Raw genomic sequence first — 16,836 nt, 5'->3', positions numbered from 1 at the left:
AACGCACAGGACCAATTCCACCAAGATCTAAATCAGGCCCTAAATCAGAAGGTAAAATCTTTGAATTGGACAAACCTGATTGGTGTGTCTGACCTGCCTCCATGGCAGCCAGTCTCAAATTGCACCTAGTTCCCGGGGTACCACTTACTATTATTGCCACTTTGTGCTTTTTGGTTCTGTTTGTACTTACACTTTTTAACATTTATGTCTCCAGTTCCCCTTTTTAGATTCTTGCCACTTTAAAGTCATTTTGTTAATGAAATGTTACTCTCTTTTTCTGATTCGGTTTGGGATTTTTATCATTTTGTATTTTTACATTATTACTGTTTTGGTACTGCATAAATACTTCACATAATGCACTAAGTTAAACCTGTCAGCTATGTGCCAGAGGGATGAGCTCAGGTTAATTCAGTGACTTTGAGCGTTCATCCTGACTCCTGATTGTGGTTATTCCTTGAAAAAGCCCAAATAATAATCCAATTTCTTACAAAGCTGAAAATAATGAAATAACTATTTTTTATTAGGTATTAAAAACCCAATTCAATTGCAAAGTCGGATTTTTAATAAATATTAAGGGAAAAAAACTTTTCAAAAGGTATATTTTCCCTGATTGAAGTTCCTGGAGGACAATTTGAATTAACTCTCTAATAAATTCCACTTGGTGCTCAGCCAGGAACAATGTATGAAAGAGGTGTGAAATTTCTTCCAGAAACACACAATAGGCTGACTTGAATGGGTTTAGATGTTTCCTCCGAGCTCAATAGAACATGTGGGGTGGGGGCTGTGAGCATTGTCTTGACACCAGTGTCAAATCTTGCCTGACAGGTCTATTCAATAACATATAAAACTTTGGCACACTTGAAAGGGAGAAAACAGGTTGCCAGAACAATTCATTTGCATCCCCTGTCTGGGTACAGGAGAACCCCACCTTTGTACTACCAGACCTCTTTATCTGGGTTTGTTGTGGGTACGATGTCTGCTGCAAACTGGATTTTATTGTTTGGTGTGTGGGCGCACCAATGATTATAACAGTGCCCTCCCCTAAACACCCACAACCCTTAGGACCTAAACTAAGTGTGGCATAAGCTTTTCACCTTCTTGAAAATGCTCTAATACATGGAGCTTTGGATCAATTTTCAGTTTGGCAAACAAGGACTACTGAAAAAGTGAGTAGTCTTGCCCCTGGAAATGTTTAACTAATTGGTTAGAGAATGCTAAGGAATCTCCCCTTCCCACTACCACAAATGGGGCACTCAAGAACAATTTCTGAGTCTATGGAAGAAGAGAAGAGGAATGGACCCTCTCCCTCTTGTATCCAGAACAAAGCAGTGGACTCTAGGGGTCAAATGTCTGACCTCCTTGTTGCCTCTAAGGAAACATCAAGCTTCAAGATGCCTTTTTGCTAAAGTGCTGACCAACTGGATTTGAACTGAACATTGTTTTTGGCCTCTGTCTGATACCTTGAGAGTCTCTAAGTAGCCTGCTCTTAGGTCCTGGGGATTCGGAATGTACTTCTGTGGTTGTTTTGAAATGTGATAACATTTCAAGAATTTTCACTAAAAAATGTCAAGTCCCTTTCCGGCTTGGGACTTAGAAACTTTTACAAACATTTTTACTTCTGAATTTTTACTAGGACCAATCCACTTGGTGATTACGACCAGGGCTCCATTGTAGTCTGCCTAAATCTGGGCCTAGGTCCCGCTCTATTGTGATCATTAGCTACCATCATTGGTGCTATACACTTTTTGATGCTATTTTCATTTAACTCTTTAACAGTTCAGATCTCCAGTTCCTCCTTTTGGATTTATGCTGTTTTGGTGTCATTTTGTTTGTTACATTTTTCTCCATTCCTTTAATATATTTTGGGGGATTTTTATGTTTTTTTTTTTTTTTTTTTACTCAATTACTGTTTTTGCATTGCTTAAATACTTTACACATTGCCTGTTTGCTTTGTGCCATAGCTACTGGGGGTTGAGCTAATGTTATTATATTGACTTTGAGGGTTCAACTTGACTAGAAATGTGATTATTCCATGTGGTGAAAGTCATACACCCCCAAAGAATAATCCAATTTCTTACAACACAAAGATCTAGTGTCCAGAGCACACAACCAAGTTGTACAAAACGTATTACACATATGTAGTAGAAAAATACAAATGACTTTTATTATAATACAACATTAGCGCAACACATCAATGTTCTCCCATATATTACAAGGAATAAATCCAAATAAAATGTACAGTGAGCATCATAATAGCATTGAACAGTGCTGTTTGTAGAACTGTAATTGTAGAGATGTACAAATATTCCTAAAAATCACAGCCCAATATATCACAGTCTGCATATCAATGTTGCATCATGAAATGTATTCCCTCAAATTAGATATAAATAGAAATAGAGGATGTAATAAAGGCATCAATGTACTGTATCCACAGTCAGTATTACAGTTTGATGCAAAGTGTTTGCAGTCTGGGACAGTTTCCTATGTAACCCATGCAGTTGTAGTCTCTGCCAGCCTCTGTGAGCTCCAAACATCTTTGTATATTTGGGTCTACTTACAGTAGTGACCTTAGGTACACCTAATGGTAGCGGGAGTAGCCTTTTCTAGCACCAGATGAAACTTTAAGTTGGCTCCATAATGCAGAAACCACTTTGGGGATTGTGCAGGCACTCTTCCAATGCTACTTTTAGAAACTGAGTTTATTGGCATCCATGTAAAGAAAAATCTGTGTTGCACTTCTGGTTACCTTTGTGTCTGGTTGAAAGATGTGGGGCCCCAACATTGTCACCTACATTTCCTAAACAGCAGAAGCCCTACGTGAGATATTGGATTGTTCGTTGGATGGGGTGTGAGCCCTGGTCAAGAAGCAGCCACAATTCTTCTCAGGATAAGGCACAAGCAAACCCCAAATTAAGCTGTGCCTCTGGTAGCATGGCACAGAGCAATCAAGCTTAACTTGAGTTCTGAATTGTTAAAGAATAAACTGTAAAATAGCACTGTGAAACCAAAGGCGGCAACCAGGGATATCAGTCATGTCAGATTGGGACAAAGTCAAAAGTTCAGGCCAACCATAATGGAGTGTGGGCCGGCTACAGGGACCCAGTTTGGCCTGCTGAACCAAACTACCTTTATTCTGGGTTGCAGATCGATGCGTCAGTTCCAAACCACGTAGTAGAGGGGATGGGCTGATGTTCTCCATGTAACAGCGGTGATGCATCTGTTCCAAGATGCAGTGAGACTGCGGTGTCAGTTCCTGATGCATTGATGTCGAAGATGTGTTGAGCAGTTGAGGTGATGCATTAGTTCTGATGAGAACAGGGGCTGTGATGCAGAGTTTTGGCATCATCATGGAGGCTGCAGTTGACAGGCATGTGAAGACCGTGTGCTAGGAAGAAAAAAACACTGCAGTGTTGGTTCAGCCGGTGATGCACTGGTTTCAAGATGCAAGACACAGCAGTGATTCAGTTCTGGCTGCACTGATTCCAACACATGCAGTAGAGGTGATGCCTAGATTTTCTTTACACACTAGGAGCGATGTATCAGGTCTGCTGCTGCAGCAGAGGATGCATTGGTTTCACAGGAGCAAGCAACTTAGGCCCTCGTCCAGGACTTGGGTGGCACCACTTGGCAGGACAGACTCAAAGAAGGCAGAGTACAAGTGCAGGAGAAGGGTGGTTGTAAGTGTTGGAGTGTGACTTTTATAATCAATATTAACATGAAAAGCTTGCAATGTAATGTCTAATGAAACCGCATAAATTGTGTTAATGTAGTACTAATGCATGCGTTTGAAATGTGCCCATAGGGAGTTGCCACCTGTATTAAGGTTCTGCTAAATTAATCACTAGGCCTTACTTGGCAAGGGCCTGGGCATAGCTGCCTGGTCTCATATTAACTGTGTTTTCCAACGTGCAATATGCTGTTTTCCTGAAGGACACGAAGCTGTACTTTTCCAGAAGCTAGAGATGTGTGTGTAGCTGTAGTAAATTCTTTCTCATGAGACCCGACTTGCTCAAGGAGACATTCTTGCCGAATGCAACAGTGTAATTCGCAACAGGTGCAAGGTCACCTGGACTAGGGGAAGACAATGGAACTACTGACTGGAGCGACAAGTGTAACTTTTCTCACCTGACATTCTACCCGTAGAAGACGTCAATCACAGGAACCAATAAACTGCATGAGAACTGTCTTAGGTGAAGTTTCTAGTAAGGTGTGTGATGGATTATTGGACAGAGATAACGATGCACCAAATATTGCCCAATGGGAAATTAGAGACTTGCTCGACAACTTTGATATAACGGCGTGACCCAAGGAGAAATCAGCCATTCTTACTCAGCCATTGCCGGACATTCCGCCGACCCATTACTTTGCCATCCCCTTGCCCTTCTACGCACTTCTCCTCCTTATGAGGGAAGAGTTCTCTTGCTATGCCCGGCTTAGATCCAGCTGTTCTATCCTGGCTGATGGCGAATCGACTGATGTCCCGAGGACGAAGACTGATCCTGCATGCTGAACCATTTGGATGGGTAACTATCTGCTGATGAATTGTAATTATCTGTTTGCCTTTTCTTTCTAGGTACCAACTGCTCTTTTGATAGAGACCATAGTTAGATGTTTTCCAAATTCACATTGCTAAATTGTTTTGCATGAAGCCCAACATGCTGATGCTAATTAGAGGTTAGTTAAGGAGTTCACTAATATCGGGTACAAATAGATAAATGACTGAATCCTTGCTTTGTTGAATAATATACTAATGATACTCTGCTAAAGTTGACTCATGTTAACATCGTGCTTTGTTCTAATGTTCATGGCCTATGCTTTGATAAAGTCTTATTTGAGTTGCCAAGTTATAGTAGTACTGATGTGCTTATTGATGTTGCGACTAATGAATATTAGACTAGAGTGTAACTAATAGGGAATAAATATCCTAACTCTTGCTAGATTTGTGTGGTTATTCATGGCTGAAAGGTCATGGTGTGTTTCATTCTTATTAAATGTTATTGATTGGTTTGATTGACTAGTTATTGTGAATATTGATTAGGTTATTGATATATTGATTGAAATGCTAGGCGGATCTCTCGTTCTGGGAAGTCCCCAAACGTGGTCAAAAGATTCATTGGCCTAAAACGAGTCCCCTTGTAAGTTAAATTAGGAAGGTTTGGACGCAGTAGCATAAGTATGGTATGTCCTTGAGATTTTCAGACCAGGAGGTCATTCAACTAGCCCTTGGAGTCACTCTGGGTTCTGGGTTGGAGAGATTCAGATCCCACTCCCAGGCAAAAGGGCAGCAAGCACAGGTCAGTACAGCAAAGCCTGAGTCCAGCAAATAGAAGTCCAGCAGAATGGCAGGCCTTCAGCAGCATAGCAATCCTTCTTTCCTTGCAGAGTATCCACGGGGCAGGAGTCTACTGGAGTGGTGGTATCTGAAGTCAAGTTCTTATACCCAGAGGTGCCTTTGATGGGGGGAGACTTCAAAGACATGCCTTTGAAGTTCACAGCTGGCCTGCCTTTCCTGCTGTGGTTTCAGACTCTCCAGGGGGGGTATGCAGCCCTTTGCGTGTGGGCCGGACATACCCTATTCATGTGTAAGTGAGACTGAATGCAGCTCTTACCATCAAGCCAGGATAGCCCATCAGGACACAGATCGCCCATCAATTCATACCTAAGCTCCCTTTGTGTGTGGTTGTCTTGAGGAATACACAAAGCCCAGCTGTCCCACACCCAAGACATGTGATCAGAGACAGGAAGCAGGCACAAAATATCTAAGGCAAGAAAATATCAACTTTCTAAAAGTGGCATTTTCAGAATTGCTGTTCAAAATACAACTTCACCATAAATTGGGATTGTAATTTGTGAATCCAGAAACACCGAACTTGAAATTTTTATCTCTTTCAGTGTGTGAATTACAACTGTAAGATGCAATAAGGTAATCCTAATGTTAACCTCTGGGAGTGATAGGCCTAACAGTGGTGAATTTAAGAGTTAACTTGAAAGTACACATCCAGCTTCATAAAATAAACTGCACCCTGCCCTTGGGGCTGGCTGGGACCTACTTTAAGAGTGACATATGTATTAAAAAGAAGGAATGGATGTGGCAAATATTTACTTTGCCAGGTCAAAATGGCAGTTCAAAACTACATACACAGGCTCTGCAATGGCAGGCCTGAGATGTTTTAGGAGCTTCTCAAGTGGGTGGCACAAACAGTGCCGCATGGCCACTAGTATTATTTAATTTACAGGTCCTAGGCGCATTTAGTGCACTCCACTAGGAACTCATAAGTAAATGAAATATGTCAATTGGGATGAGTCGGGGGAAACCATGCCAAGGAAGCCAGGTCTAACACCCACCCTTTAATTTTAGCTTGGTAACTCAAAATTGTCCTGCTTTTCTGAATACCTCTAGTGACCTGTCTAAGAGATACAGGTGCTCTCCATTGTCAAGTCATTTCCCAAACTAGTAAAAACTCCAGCAATTTTTTTACCATTTGATTACTATATGATAAATTGCTGAGTCCATGTACTTTACTGTAGCATTTTGAATGTAATCAAATCTGAACTAATTATTAGGGAAATAGCTGCCAGTTAGATCTTACACAGTGCTCTATGTCCAGGAAGATCTTTGGATTTCCAACCTTCCAGAGTCAGTCAAATAGACGGGAGTATGGTCTTATTAGGTAAAATCTTATTGAAAGTCATCTTGTTAAAAAAGGTATCATAATGTACGTGGGACTTGGTTGGGTACATTGAAATATATTCCATGGCAAAATATAGACAGTCTTTACATCATCCTCCTGAATATATGGGTCAAATATCTGTGAAGTACTAGAAAGCTTATGCTTTAGTAAAGTAGGGTCCTATGGTCCAGTATTCTCTGTCTTTAAGGAGGAACTACATGACCAATTGTGTGCCAAGCCAATTTGGCTCACAGAATTACGTTTGATTCAGTTGCAGATGGTCAGTGTTTGCCTGCTGCCACAGTGTGTAACATTAGAGAAAAAATAATGTCTCTGAGTTTGGCTTATTCCTATTGGAAAGCTTAGGATGAGTTGGCAAATTGTTCTTAATAATTCTGTAAAATACAGATTGAGCTCATGTACAGCTGCCTTAATTTATGTGTATACTAAAAGTGAGTGCACCATTACCCTGCATCCGTTCAACAACCTTTTTTGGCATGTTTAAGAGTACCACTTACTCAGTTCTCAATAGCTTCTACGCATTTTTCTCCCCAGCAGCATTTCACCTCAAACCCTGGATGATTTAAAACATTTGCACACTAATAAACAAAAAACCTTAACTAAAAACATACTGAACAGCTAACAAATACAAACTACCATTAGAAACTGCATCATCTAGACTAAACAACGGTACATCTACCTACTTTCACAATCTTATTTATTCATGTGTTAACGCGTCCCTTTATGATATTTTATTACACATCAGGACTCGTTTTAGGCCAATGAATCTTTTGACCCAGCTGAGAGACACCGTAGGACGAGATAGCTAATCAATATATCAATCAATACATCAATAATGTCATCAATATTTATCACAACAATGCATTTCACTTTAGTCAAAGTCATTAATCAATTCAAAAGACGCTACCATGACCTTTCAGCCATGAATAACCACACCAGTTTAGTAGAATGTTATGAGTTTTATTCCCTATTAGTTACAATCTAAGAGCAGATGCGTTAACCTCAAAACCAAGAAACATAATAGCATAGTCACGATATGGCAACTTTGATAAGATTTCATTAAAGCGAGAATCACAAACATCAAAACATAACACAGCGTGAACATAGATCAAGATTGGCAGAGTGTCAGTAACGCGTCAGTTCAACAAAACATAATCTCAGTTGTTTGTCTATTTGCGTCAATTTTATGAACACCTGTCCTAACCACTGATTAGCATTCGCATGTTGGGCTTCATGCAAACAATTTAGAACACCAATTTGGAAAAGATCTAGCTAAGGTCTCTGTCAAAAGCAAGCAGTTGGTACCTAGAAAGGAAAAGCAAACAGACAAATTACAATTGCATTGTCATAATTACCCTCCAAAGATTAGGTCAGCGCACAGGCTCAGTCTTCGTCTTCAGGACATCAGTCAAATCACCATCAGTCAGAACTCAGCTCTCGGGCAAAAGGGCACTTCCCTCATAAGGAGGAAAAGCGTAAATGGGCAGTCTAAGGGCAAGTATGGTTTTAATAAAATCTCAAGTCACGAAACAGAGTGACAGAGTTTCTGGATAAAATCAATAGCATTCCCTAACCCGCCGTGATGACCTTTCAGTGACATGGGTTTTTATCCCTTTTTCGTAGTACATTCCCCCAAAATTCTATTGGACATTTGCTATATCCCACTGTCTTTAACCTATCGTATAACGCATTAGGTAATCCTAATCGTCACCCCATATTGGTTTACAAGTCTTTGATTGGCTTTCGTAATTGACGTCTTCAGAGGTGGCACATCCGGTGTTACTTCATCCCTTGGCAATTCTTTGCACATCTTTTGGTCAGTAGATCCATTGTCTTCCCCGGTTTGAATGACCTTGTACATTACATTAATCACACTGTTTCAATTAATTTATAACATTTAGTTTTCAAGATGGTGAGAAGCAGTGGAAAACGGATCTACATGGTTACATTCATCTTCCAAGTCGAAGGAAAATGAACACACAGGGTCATGGCCCCTTGTGAGTCAGCAGACTGAAAAATAGAAAAATGCATTTAATATGAGAGCCAAGCAGCTAAGCTTCGGCTCATGCTAACTTAAGGCCTACGAGGTTTTTCAGTACAGATTTAATAACACAAATGTTAGTATAAGCTCAATTGAACGTAACATAAACATTTTGATCATCATTATTAACTCGCGTATACATTAGTGGCCACTCTTGGTGGTCACAATTCAAGTGCACGTTTAAACAAAATTACTATTATTATAGTTTCTATGCGGCATCATCACACATTAATTCATAAACATTTCATGTTAATATAGATTATATAAGCTACGCTCTCTCACATGTTAACCTTAATAAACAATTAGCACACACTATAAACTACTTTCTCTCTCCACCACCAACACCCATCGCACAGACCTTGCTCAGTACGTTTCCTCATGTTTCTCTTAAACAATTACTACAATTAAACCCATTCTTGATTCACTACTGACTGTCCATATCTGCCTTCGCACACCCTCACACCACCAAGACCTCTGTATTCACAAATTTCTCAAATCTGTTAACACATCCTGCCCTCTGCCTGACCCGTGCAACCCTTATACAAGCAAACCATGTACACTTCCAAGGTTCTTCAGTGCATAGCCTCTCTTATAACTCATTCACTCAAAATTTGTACTCGTATGGGGTGTCTCCCAAAAATTATTTAAATTGGTTGTAGTGATTCTTATAATGTAGAAACCACAGCTGCTCCTGCCACTCCTTCAAAGTATTTTCCTAGCTAAGCTCCTTAACTGCCTTGATCCTATGTCCTAACTTGTTGAATTATCCTGGAATATGGATTCCAACGCTAATTAATTCCGGGATAAACTGACAAACTATTAATAAGTTTAACCATTCGATGTGCAACTGGCAATCTATTATGACAACAATATCTCAAAGAATACTAACCACCTGTACGCCAAACAAAAAAATATGTTTATTAAGTTAGTTCTGGATTCCTGCAAATTGTGAACAGAGGGAGAGCTCTGTGCTGCCTTACTTCTCCATAAACCACAATATGTTTCTGCAGTTGGCAGCATGAAGCTGGAGATGGCAACTGCCTGTCTGCTCCATATAGATATAATTATATACTACATATTTTGGTGCTTTGCTTTTATTCCACAAAATGCAGTGGTGAAAAAGACTAGATTTCACAGAAACCCATTAAATAGAAAAAACGTCACGGGTGTCTGTTGAATATGGTTTTCATTTCATGTAGGCAGATCCAAGTCACTTGGCACTTTATCTAGTCTGATGTTTAATAGACTACCTTTCATGAAATACAAAAAAACCTGAACTTTCTAATTCCAGTCAGTCATCATTATTAGCTGCACATTGCATATATACCCAATGAGAGAGATAGAGAGAGAGAGAGAGAGAGAGAGAGAGAGAGAGAGAGAGAGAGAGAAAGAGAGAGAGAGAGAGGCTTAGGTCCAATGCAAACCTTCCTTAAACATATATCACACTACGAGTGCTAGGATCCAAATCTAGGGCTAACTGATTCTTAATCCCTCAGGAAAATGAAAAAGCAGGTGTTCACCACAGATTTTGGTAGGACCTTGGTGTAGTCCACCAAAGTCTTGTCTACTCACTATCCTGTGATTAGGTCATCAATAATGAAACACACCACGATAGCCTGTGGGTAAGCTGACCTCTTCAAAATTGTGGTGAACATCTGCTTTTTCCTTTTCCTGGTGGTTTAAGAATGAATTAGTCCTGTAGTTTGATCCTAGAACTCCAGGCGGGTCGGTGGGTCATTACCAGTGTAGTGGTCTATATACCACTGCCAATACCGCTGTCCGACACCACATTAACACCCTGGACTTCCAGCTCTGCCAGGATCTTGGATTCCGGCGGTCTGGAGGAGGCAGAGATCCTAATCAACCAGGCCAGGGCAGCGCAAGCAGCGCTGCCCTGCGGATTACAACCTTGTTCTCTGCCAGCCATTTCATGCCGGTGTTACTGCCATGAAAAGGCCGGCGGATAATAGGTGCAGGTGGCCAAATGGGGGATCCCTGCACCATCGCAATGTTCACTTGCAGACAGTGAACATTGCTAGAGTGCTGGTGCATGCTGCGGGCTACAGCATTGCGGCCAGCTAGATTTGGAGCCGGTGACAATACTGTAGCCTGTTTCCTGCTAGCAGGAAACTCTTAATGGGGCCGGCGGGGAGGTAGCATGTGTGGCGGCAACCTCCCCGTTGGAAGTTCAGCGGACAGTGAAACCCTTCCACCAAACTTGTAATGACCCCCATAGTGTGATATATAGCTGCAAATTGCAGACAGCAACTGCACTACAGGCAAAAAATGTTTATTAAATATGCAAAGTGTCTTTCTTCTAAAAGTCTCTGTAATTATCTACGTAAGTTATATTTTTCTCAACATTTAGTACAAACAGGCATAGCAATTTTCCTTTACCAACGGCAATAAACATATTTATATGCCAAATAAACACTTTTCTAATTAACAAACCCAAAAATAGAGGTGTAACATAAAAGAGGGAAATAATGATAATCAGAGGTTACACTTTGAATATGAAAAGAATATGGAAAATGCATTCTTATTTCTCTAAATCATATAGAATATTGTCAGATTATCAAACAGCCTGGTACTGTGATTAACGTCACACTTTCTGCTGATTCTCCTTCAGTCTTACCTTTGTTTTGCTGTCATAACAGGTGAATCCAACAGCGAAGTCTATAGTAAAGCACAATGCCTCTCCTTGAAAGCTGCACGTGTATGTCTTGGACTGGAAAATAATATTATTTGTGTTTGTAAGTCATTTGAGCAATTAGAATCACCTCTATGCTGTGAATAACATCAAAACCCATGTCAGTAATGTATTTTGGTAGGCAGAGACGGCGTGAAAACATACCTACTGGTTTAGATTTGCTACTACCACAACCCTGAGAATAGACTGCAATCTCACATACCTCTAGCACTAAATTAATTTTTAAACAGAGCAACATACCGCAGGCAGACCTGATACTTGCTATGCCACTATTAATTCAATAACGGGAAAAGTATGTTGCAAAGTTAAGGGAAAAAAATGATTTTCAGTGCAAGCATTTGCAGTATTCCGTCATCAGCGTTTGCGTTTCCTTAATGACTAAAGGTAAACATTTCACTTACAACCAGTGCTTTAAATGGGCCGGTACTCTCCGGTACTGAGTACCGGCACTTTTTTATTTTGAGAGGGAGAGTACCGGCACATCTCAAGAAAAACGTAATACTTTTAATTGGAGAGTACCGGCACTTCTCAGAAACAAGCAGGTACTCTATTACAGAGTACCTGCACTTCTATTTTTCCATTTAAAGCACTGCTTACAACTATCGTGTCCGTTAGCATTAGTAAGCATGCACGCAGCATTAATACAACTTCACATTTGTACAACACAATGCATGATTACAAAACCATTAATTATAAGGTTGATTATCCTAAAATTAATTTGCTAAACCAGTTGAGGAGTAAGTGCCACGGAAGGGGTTTGCTAAAAAAAAATACATAGCTTTTTATCAACAAAATAATCACAGGCCTATTTAACAGCAAACAACACAGTAAGCGAAATTGTGACTTCTATCTAACAATTCTAAGGTTGCACTGCCATGAGTAAAGTAGCCCAGAAGATACTGCAATTGCAATGACTAATCATGTAATACTCACCTTCAAGGTTTAGGAAAAACATTTAAGCAAAAATACACCGAAACGTTACTGAATCAAACACATTTTTGCCAACCAAAATATTAACATTTGATAACAAAATGTCTGAGATGGTGGCCCCGGCTTCCATTTTATGAAACTCCCTAGGCTTCCATCTTTTTTTTTTTTCTTCCTGCTCATACTTTATGCCACTGGTACTGTTTACTGGCACTCTTTTACAAACAGAATGGAAGTATCTTGTAGTCCAATGCAGCTGCGGCCTGATATAAATTATAAGCGGTGGGGTGGGGGGGAGGTTAGTGCAAGGTGGAAGTGCGGGGTTAATAAAAAAAAAACACCTGGTACAGCCGGCCTACTCGTGCTCCTCTGCTTCCGGGTCCCAGCAGTCTCTGGGACAGCATGAAAGACTCCCTCTGCAATCCCAGCACTGCTCTCATGCTATTACCTTGGATGAAAGCAGCGTGGGAATTTTGATGCTTGCTCAGGCACAAGGAGTCTGTGCTGTTTCTCTAACCCGGCCATCAAATACAACTGGGTTGGAGAAACCTAACTGTGCATGTCTGTTTGGCCAACCTAGAACGGCCGGCAAAACAGATATGCGCAGTTATGGGCACACTCCACTCCTCCCCTCCCTCCCCTTCCCATGGTCCAGCCTCAAACCCCTTCCTGCACCCCCTGCCTCAGCCAGCAGCAGAAAAATAAAATGACATGAGGAGCCAACGCTAGTTTAATGTGAAGGGGTTTGTTTTATGCAACACCAGACCAGAACTGATAAGGCACCAAGGGCATGTAGAAAATAAAAGGTTGCAGCTCTGATTATCTCATGATAAAGTCATTTTAAAATGTGAGAAATTATGCTTTGGGGGGGCGAAAAACTACGGGAGCAATAACCACACCGCTCCTAAGGATGAACCGCAAAAAGTCACTAAATTAACCTGAGCTTAACCGTAAGGAATATTGGCAAGAGGTCAGGCTAAACTTGGAGGCACTGTTAGGCCTGTCAGCCTTAGGGTGGTCTTCCCCCGAACCGTTTACCTTCTCCCTTAACTTTTTTCCTCATCTCGTTTTAACTGGCCTTAGGAATCTGTGCACTTTTCCACTGCTAAGGAGTGCTAAAGTGCACATGCTCACTCCTTAAAACATGGTAACACTGGTTTGGCCTCAACTGGCATCTTTAATTTACTTATACGTCCCTAGTCAGGTGGTACTACATGTACCCAGGGTCTGTAAATGAAATGCTACTACTGAGCCTGCAGCACTTAGTATGCACCCACTTTAGTAGCCCTATTAAACAAGCCTCAGGCCTGCCACTGTAGCCTGTGGAGTTTTAAACTGCCATTTCGACCTGTCAAAATAAACCTCTTGCAGGGCCCAAGCCTTCCTTTTTAATGTATATGTTAACTGTAATGTAAGCCCTGGACAGCACAGAGGGCAGAGTGCAGTGTATTTAAAAAGTAGAGCATACCTCCTTTAGAGCACACCTTATGTAGTTAGTCTGGAGCCAGTGCAGGTTAGACAGGTAACTTGTGCACTTCAAAGGGAAACCTCTAAAAGCTTCTCCCACTTCACAGGAGCCACCTGGTATAAATCTTGGACCTCAGACACCAACTCTTCAGTACACTTCTGGCCCAGATGAGACACTGCCAGGAAAAAGGACTGCTGTGCTGCTAAAGGACTGCCACTCTGCTGGACTGCTACCCTGCTGGACTACTGCATTGCTGGAGTCACACCTTGCTTGACTGCTGCCCTGCTGCCCATTCCCTGAGTAAGAGCCATTGGGACGTGCACCTGAACCCATTACTCCCAGAAGGACTCCAAGGACTAACCTGCTGGTCTGCTGTTCAGAGCCACAGGGACATAACAGGCTCATCACCATCCAAATGAGCACCCAAAGCCAGTTGGAGCAAGCACTCACCCCAAGAGGTGGGCCACTCATCCTGAACCCTTGGTGTGGCCTCGAGAGGCTAAATTAAACTTGTTGTGCTCTTTGTGAACAGTGGCAGCTGGCAATTTTAGGAGGGAGGGGGGTACGTAGGAAGCACACTCACACTTATTCATTCATGCATGCATGCACACACATCCATGCACAACAGTAATCAACATTCAAACATACATGCACGCACCAAACATTCATTTAAAAAACACACACACACACTTACCTTCATCTTGGAGGTCCCAGGAGGGTTGGGACTGCTGCCTTAGGTCAGCCAGAGAGGGAAGGCAGCAGTCCCAGCCTCTTCACAGAGTGGGATGGGGTCAGTGAGACATCTGACCCTTCCCCACTCTGTGACAAGGTGTCACTGATTGACAGTCGCCCTGGGCACTTCAGGACTTAAACCTGAAGCTCCCAGGTCGAAGTCAATGGGTGATGCTTCCCCTCGTCACCGAGGGGAATGGCCTTGAGGCACCTTTGCTGAGCTGAGGAAGTCATGCCCCTAGGAGCTGTGACCTCTTCAGCCTAGCAAAGTTCAGCTCAGGCAGCCAGGAGTTTGCGCAAATCGTGCATGTCTCTCTCCTGGCTGCCTGATCTGAACATGAAGAGTGTCTGTCAGGCTGACCTTTGCTAAGCCTGACAGACACTCTTCATGAGGGGCAAAATGTGGGGGTGTGTGACCCCTCCGCCCTAAAGGACTGGCTGCAGCTGTTTGTGACTGCAAATGTGCCTGTTGGTACTGAAACTTTGTCACTTGCACAGCCTGCTAGTCTAAAGTTCTGTCACCCAGGCCCTTCGCACTACAGCATCAACCACTCGCAAGCAGTGCCACCACGAAGCACCGGCAAGACCATCCAGGATGACCACAGGATCTTCGCACTACAGAGACACACATATGTGATGCCAGGGCTGCCCTTCACGCTACATTGACGATCGTCCACAACGTTTCTCTGCTCCTTGTGGCTCACTCCACTATGAATGGAACTTTTTACCCTGGACTGAGGAGGTACATTTTAAGCAGGACTAACCTGGTCCGTGCCTGAGCCCTGCTGGCCTTTGCTAGAGTTTGTCCCTGATCTCCAAGAGCTGCCTCCCCAGGTCTGGGACTCTTGGTGGCATCGCTCTTCAAGAAAAGGAGAAATCCTGACGATTTGGGCTCTTCCCAAATGTGAACAGGCCAGTTCATCAAATACTCTGTCAATTGATGAGACTGGCAGCCTAAAATTCGGGTGAACCTGACTCTTTACGCTACAGCAAATGCAAGCAATGACCTGCAATGCGAGATCTGCACTTCGCCCTCTAGCAATAACAGCCCCTGGTGACCAACAATGCGAAGCTTCAGCTACGACCATCTGCGATGCCCAGCTGGATCTTTGCGCTGCAGTGACAACCATTCTCGAACCACTCCTCACTCCTTGCAGCCTCCTTCACAGTGAACTGAACTCTTGGCCCCAGAATTTGACAGGTTAACTTTTCAGTGAGACTAACCTGATACCTGTATCTGGCCAGTGCTTCCCTACTGTCTGCCTGAAATTGCGACTTTCTCCTAGCAAGATTTGATGACCATGAATGGTGCTTTGTGCTTTTAGGCACTATAAAACTTTACAACTGTGTATCTATGGTTCTACTAATTGGATTTTTGTTGTTATTGTATCATTTTATTTAATGACATTTACTCTGTTTATCTACATTGTTTTGGGATTATTCTAGTGTGGTGTTTTCAGTTTACTACTATTTGTGTACTGCATAAAATGTCTTAACAGTTATTTTGGAGTCATAGATCCACAAAACAAAAATTCCTCATTAGACCAAAACTGTACAATAAACTCAGAAATAAAATAAACTACAAAAACAAGCGACACAGTTCAATCAATAAAAACAAGTAGATCATACGATGGCAGAAATAGCACAGCAGAGCAGGCAATAAAATTGCTAGTACATTATAAGTGCCAATATTATCCTCTGGTAAAAAGGAGGAAAACAATCTGTGCAAAAGCATCATAGAACAACAATAGTGTTGCATATAAATAATAAAGTGCTATAAACTAGTGCCAATAAAATAAAGTGCAAAGACGCACTAGACAGATAACTTAAATTATAGTTAAAACATTTATTTCATATAATCAAAGTAGCACATAAATATTTAGCAACACTAATAAATATCATTTCATTCGTGTCAGTCCTCGGAATCCTTAATGCAATTTTATACTGCTTGATTCCTAAAACAAGGCAATTCGTCTTGATCCACATCTTGTGGTGTAATGCATAAGCACTGCAAAAGAACAGAAAATGAAGCAAGGTTTTGGACCCCTGGTTACGTGACGGACATGAAGTGCTAGTACAGTAATTATCTCCCCAGCTAGTGCAGAAACTGTTCATCGTCAAACTTTGTGTACAGCTTTTCAGTTAAGGGACATAACATTATATCGAGAAATGGTTCAAATGATGGAACAGCTTTATGATCTAAAAAAAAACAGTCGTCAAGCTGCCCGTAATTTCTCGTCCGACTGAATAGTTTTTAATCTCTCTT

General features: G+C 41.7%; 1 protein-coding gene across 2 annotated transcripts in view; it reads right to left on the bottom strand.

The window, feature by feature from the left end:
• The window catches only part of SNTG2 (syntrophin gamma 2), a 2,000,310-nt gene that overhangs the window by 145,396 nt on the left and 1,838,078 nt on the right, over positions 1-16,836 (bottom strand). For both annotated transcript variants that reach the window (XM_069235852.1, XM_069235853.1), the window contains exon 15: positions 11,369-11,461. In XM_069235852.1, the coding sequence (XP_069091953.1) occupies positions 11,369-11,461 (93 nt within the window). The remainder of the gene's footprint in view (positions 1-11,368; positions 11,462-16,836) is intronic.

The sequence above is a fragment of the Pleurodeles waltl genome, chromosome 5 (assembly GCF_031143425.1).
Source record: "Pleurodeles waltl isolate 20211129_DDA chromosome 5, aPleWal1.hap1.20221129, whole genome shotgun sequence".
NCBI lineage: Eukaryota > Metazoa > Chordata > Amphibia > Caudata > Salamandridae > Pleurodeles > Pleurodeles waltl.
This window is presented reverse-complemented; position numbering and strand designations above follow the sequence as displayed.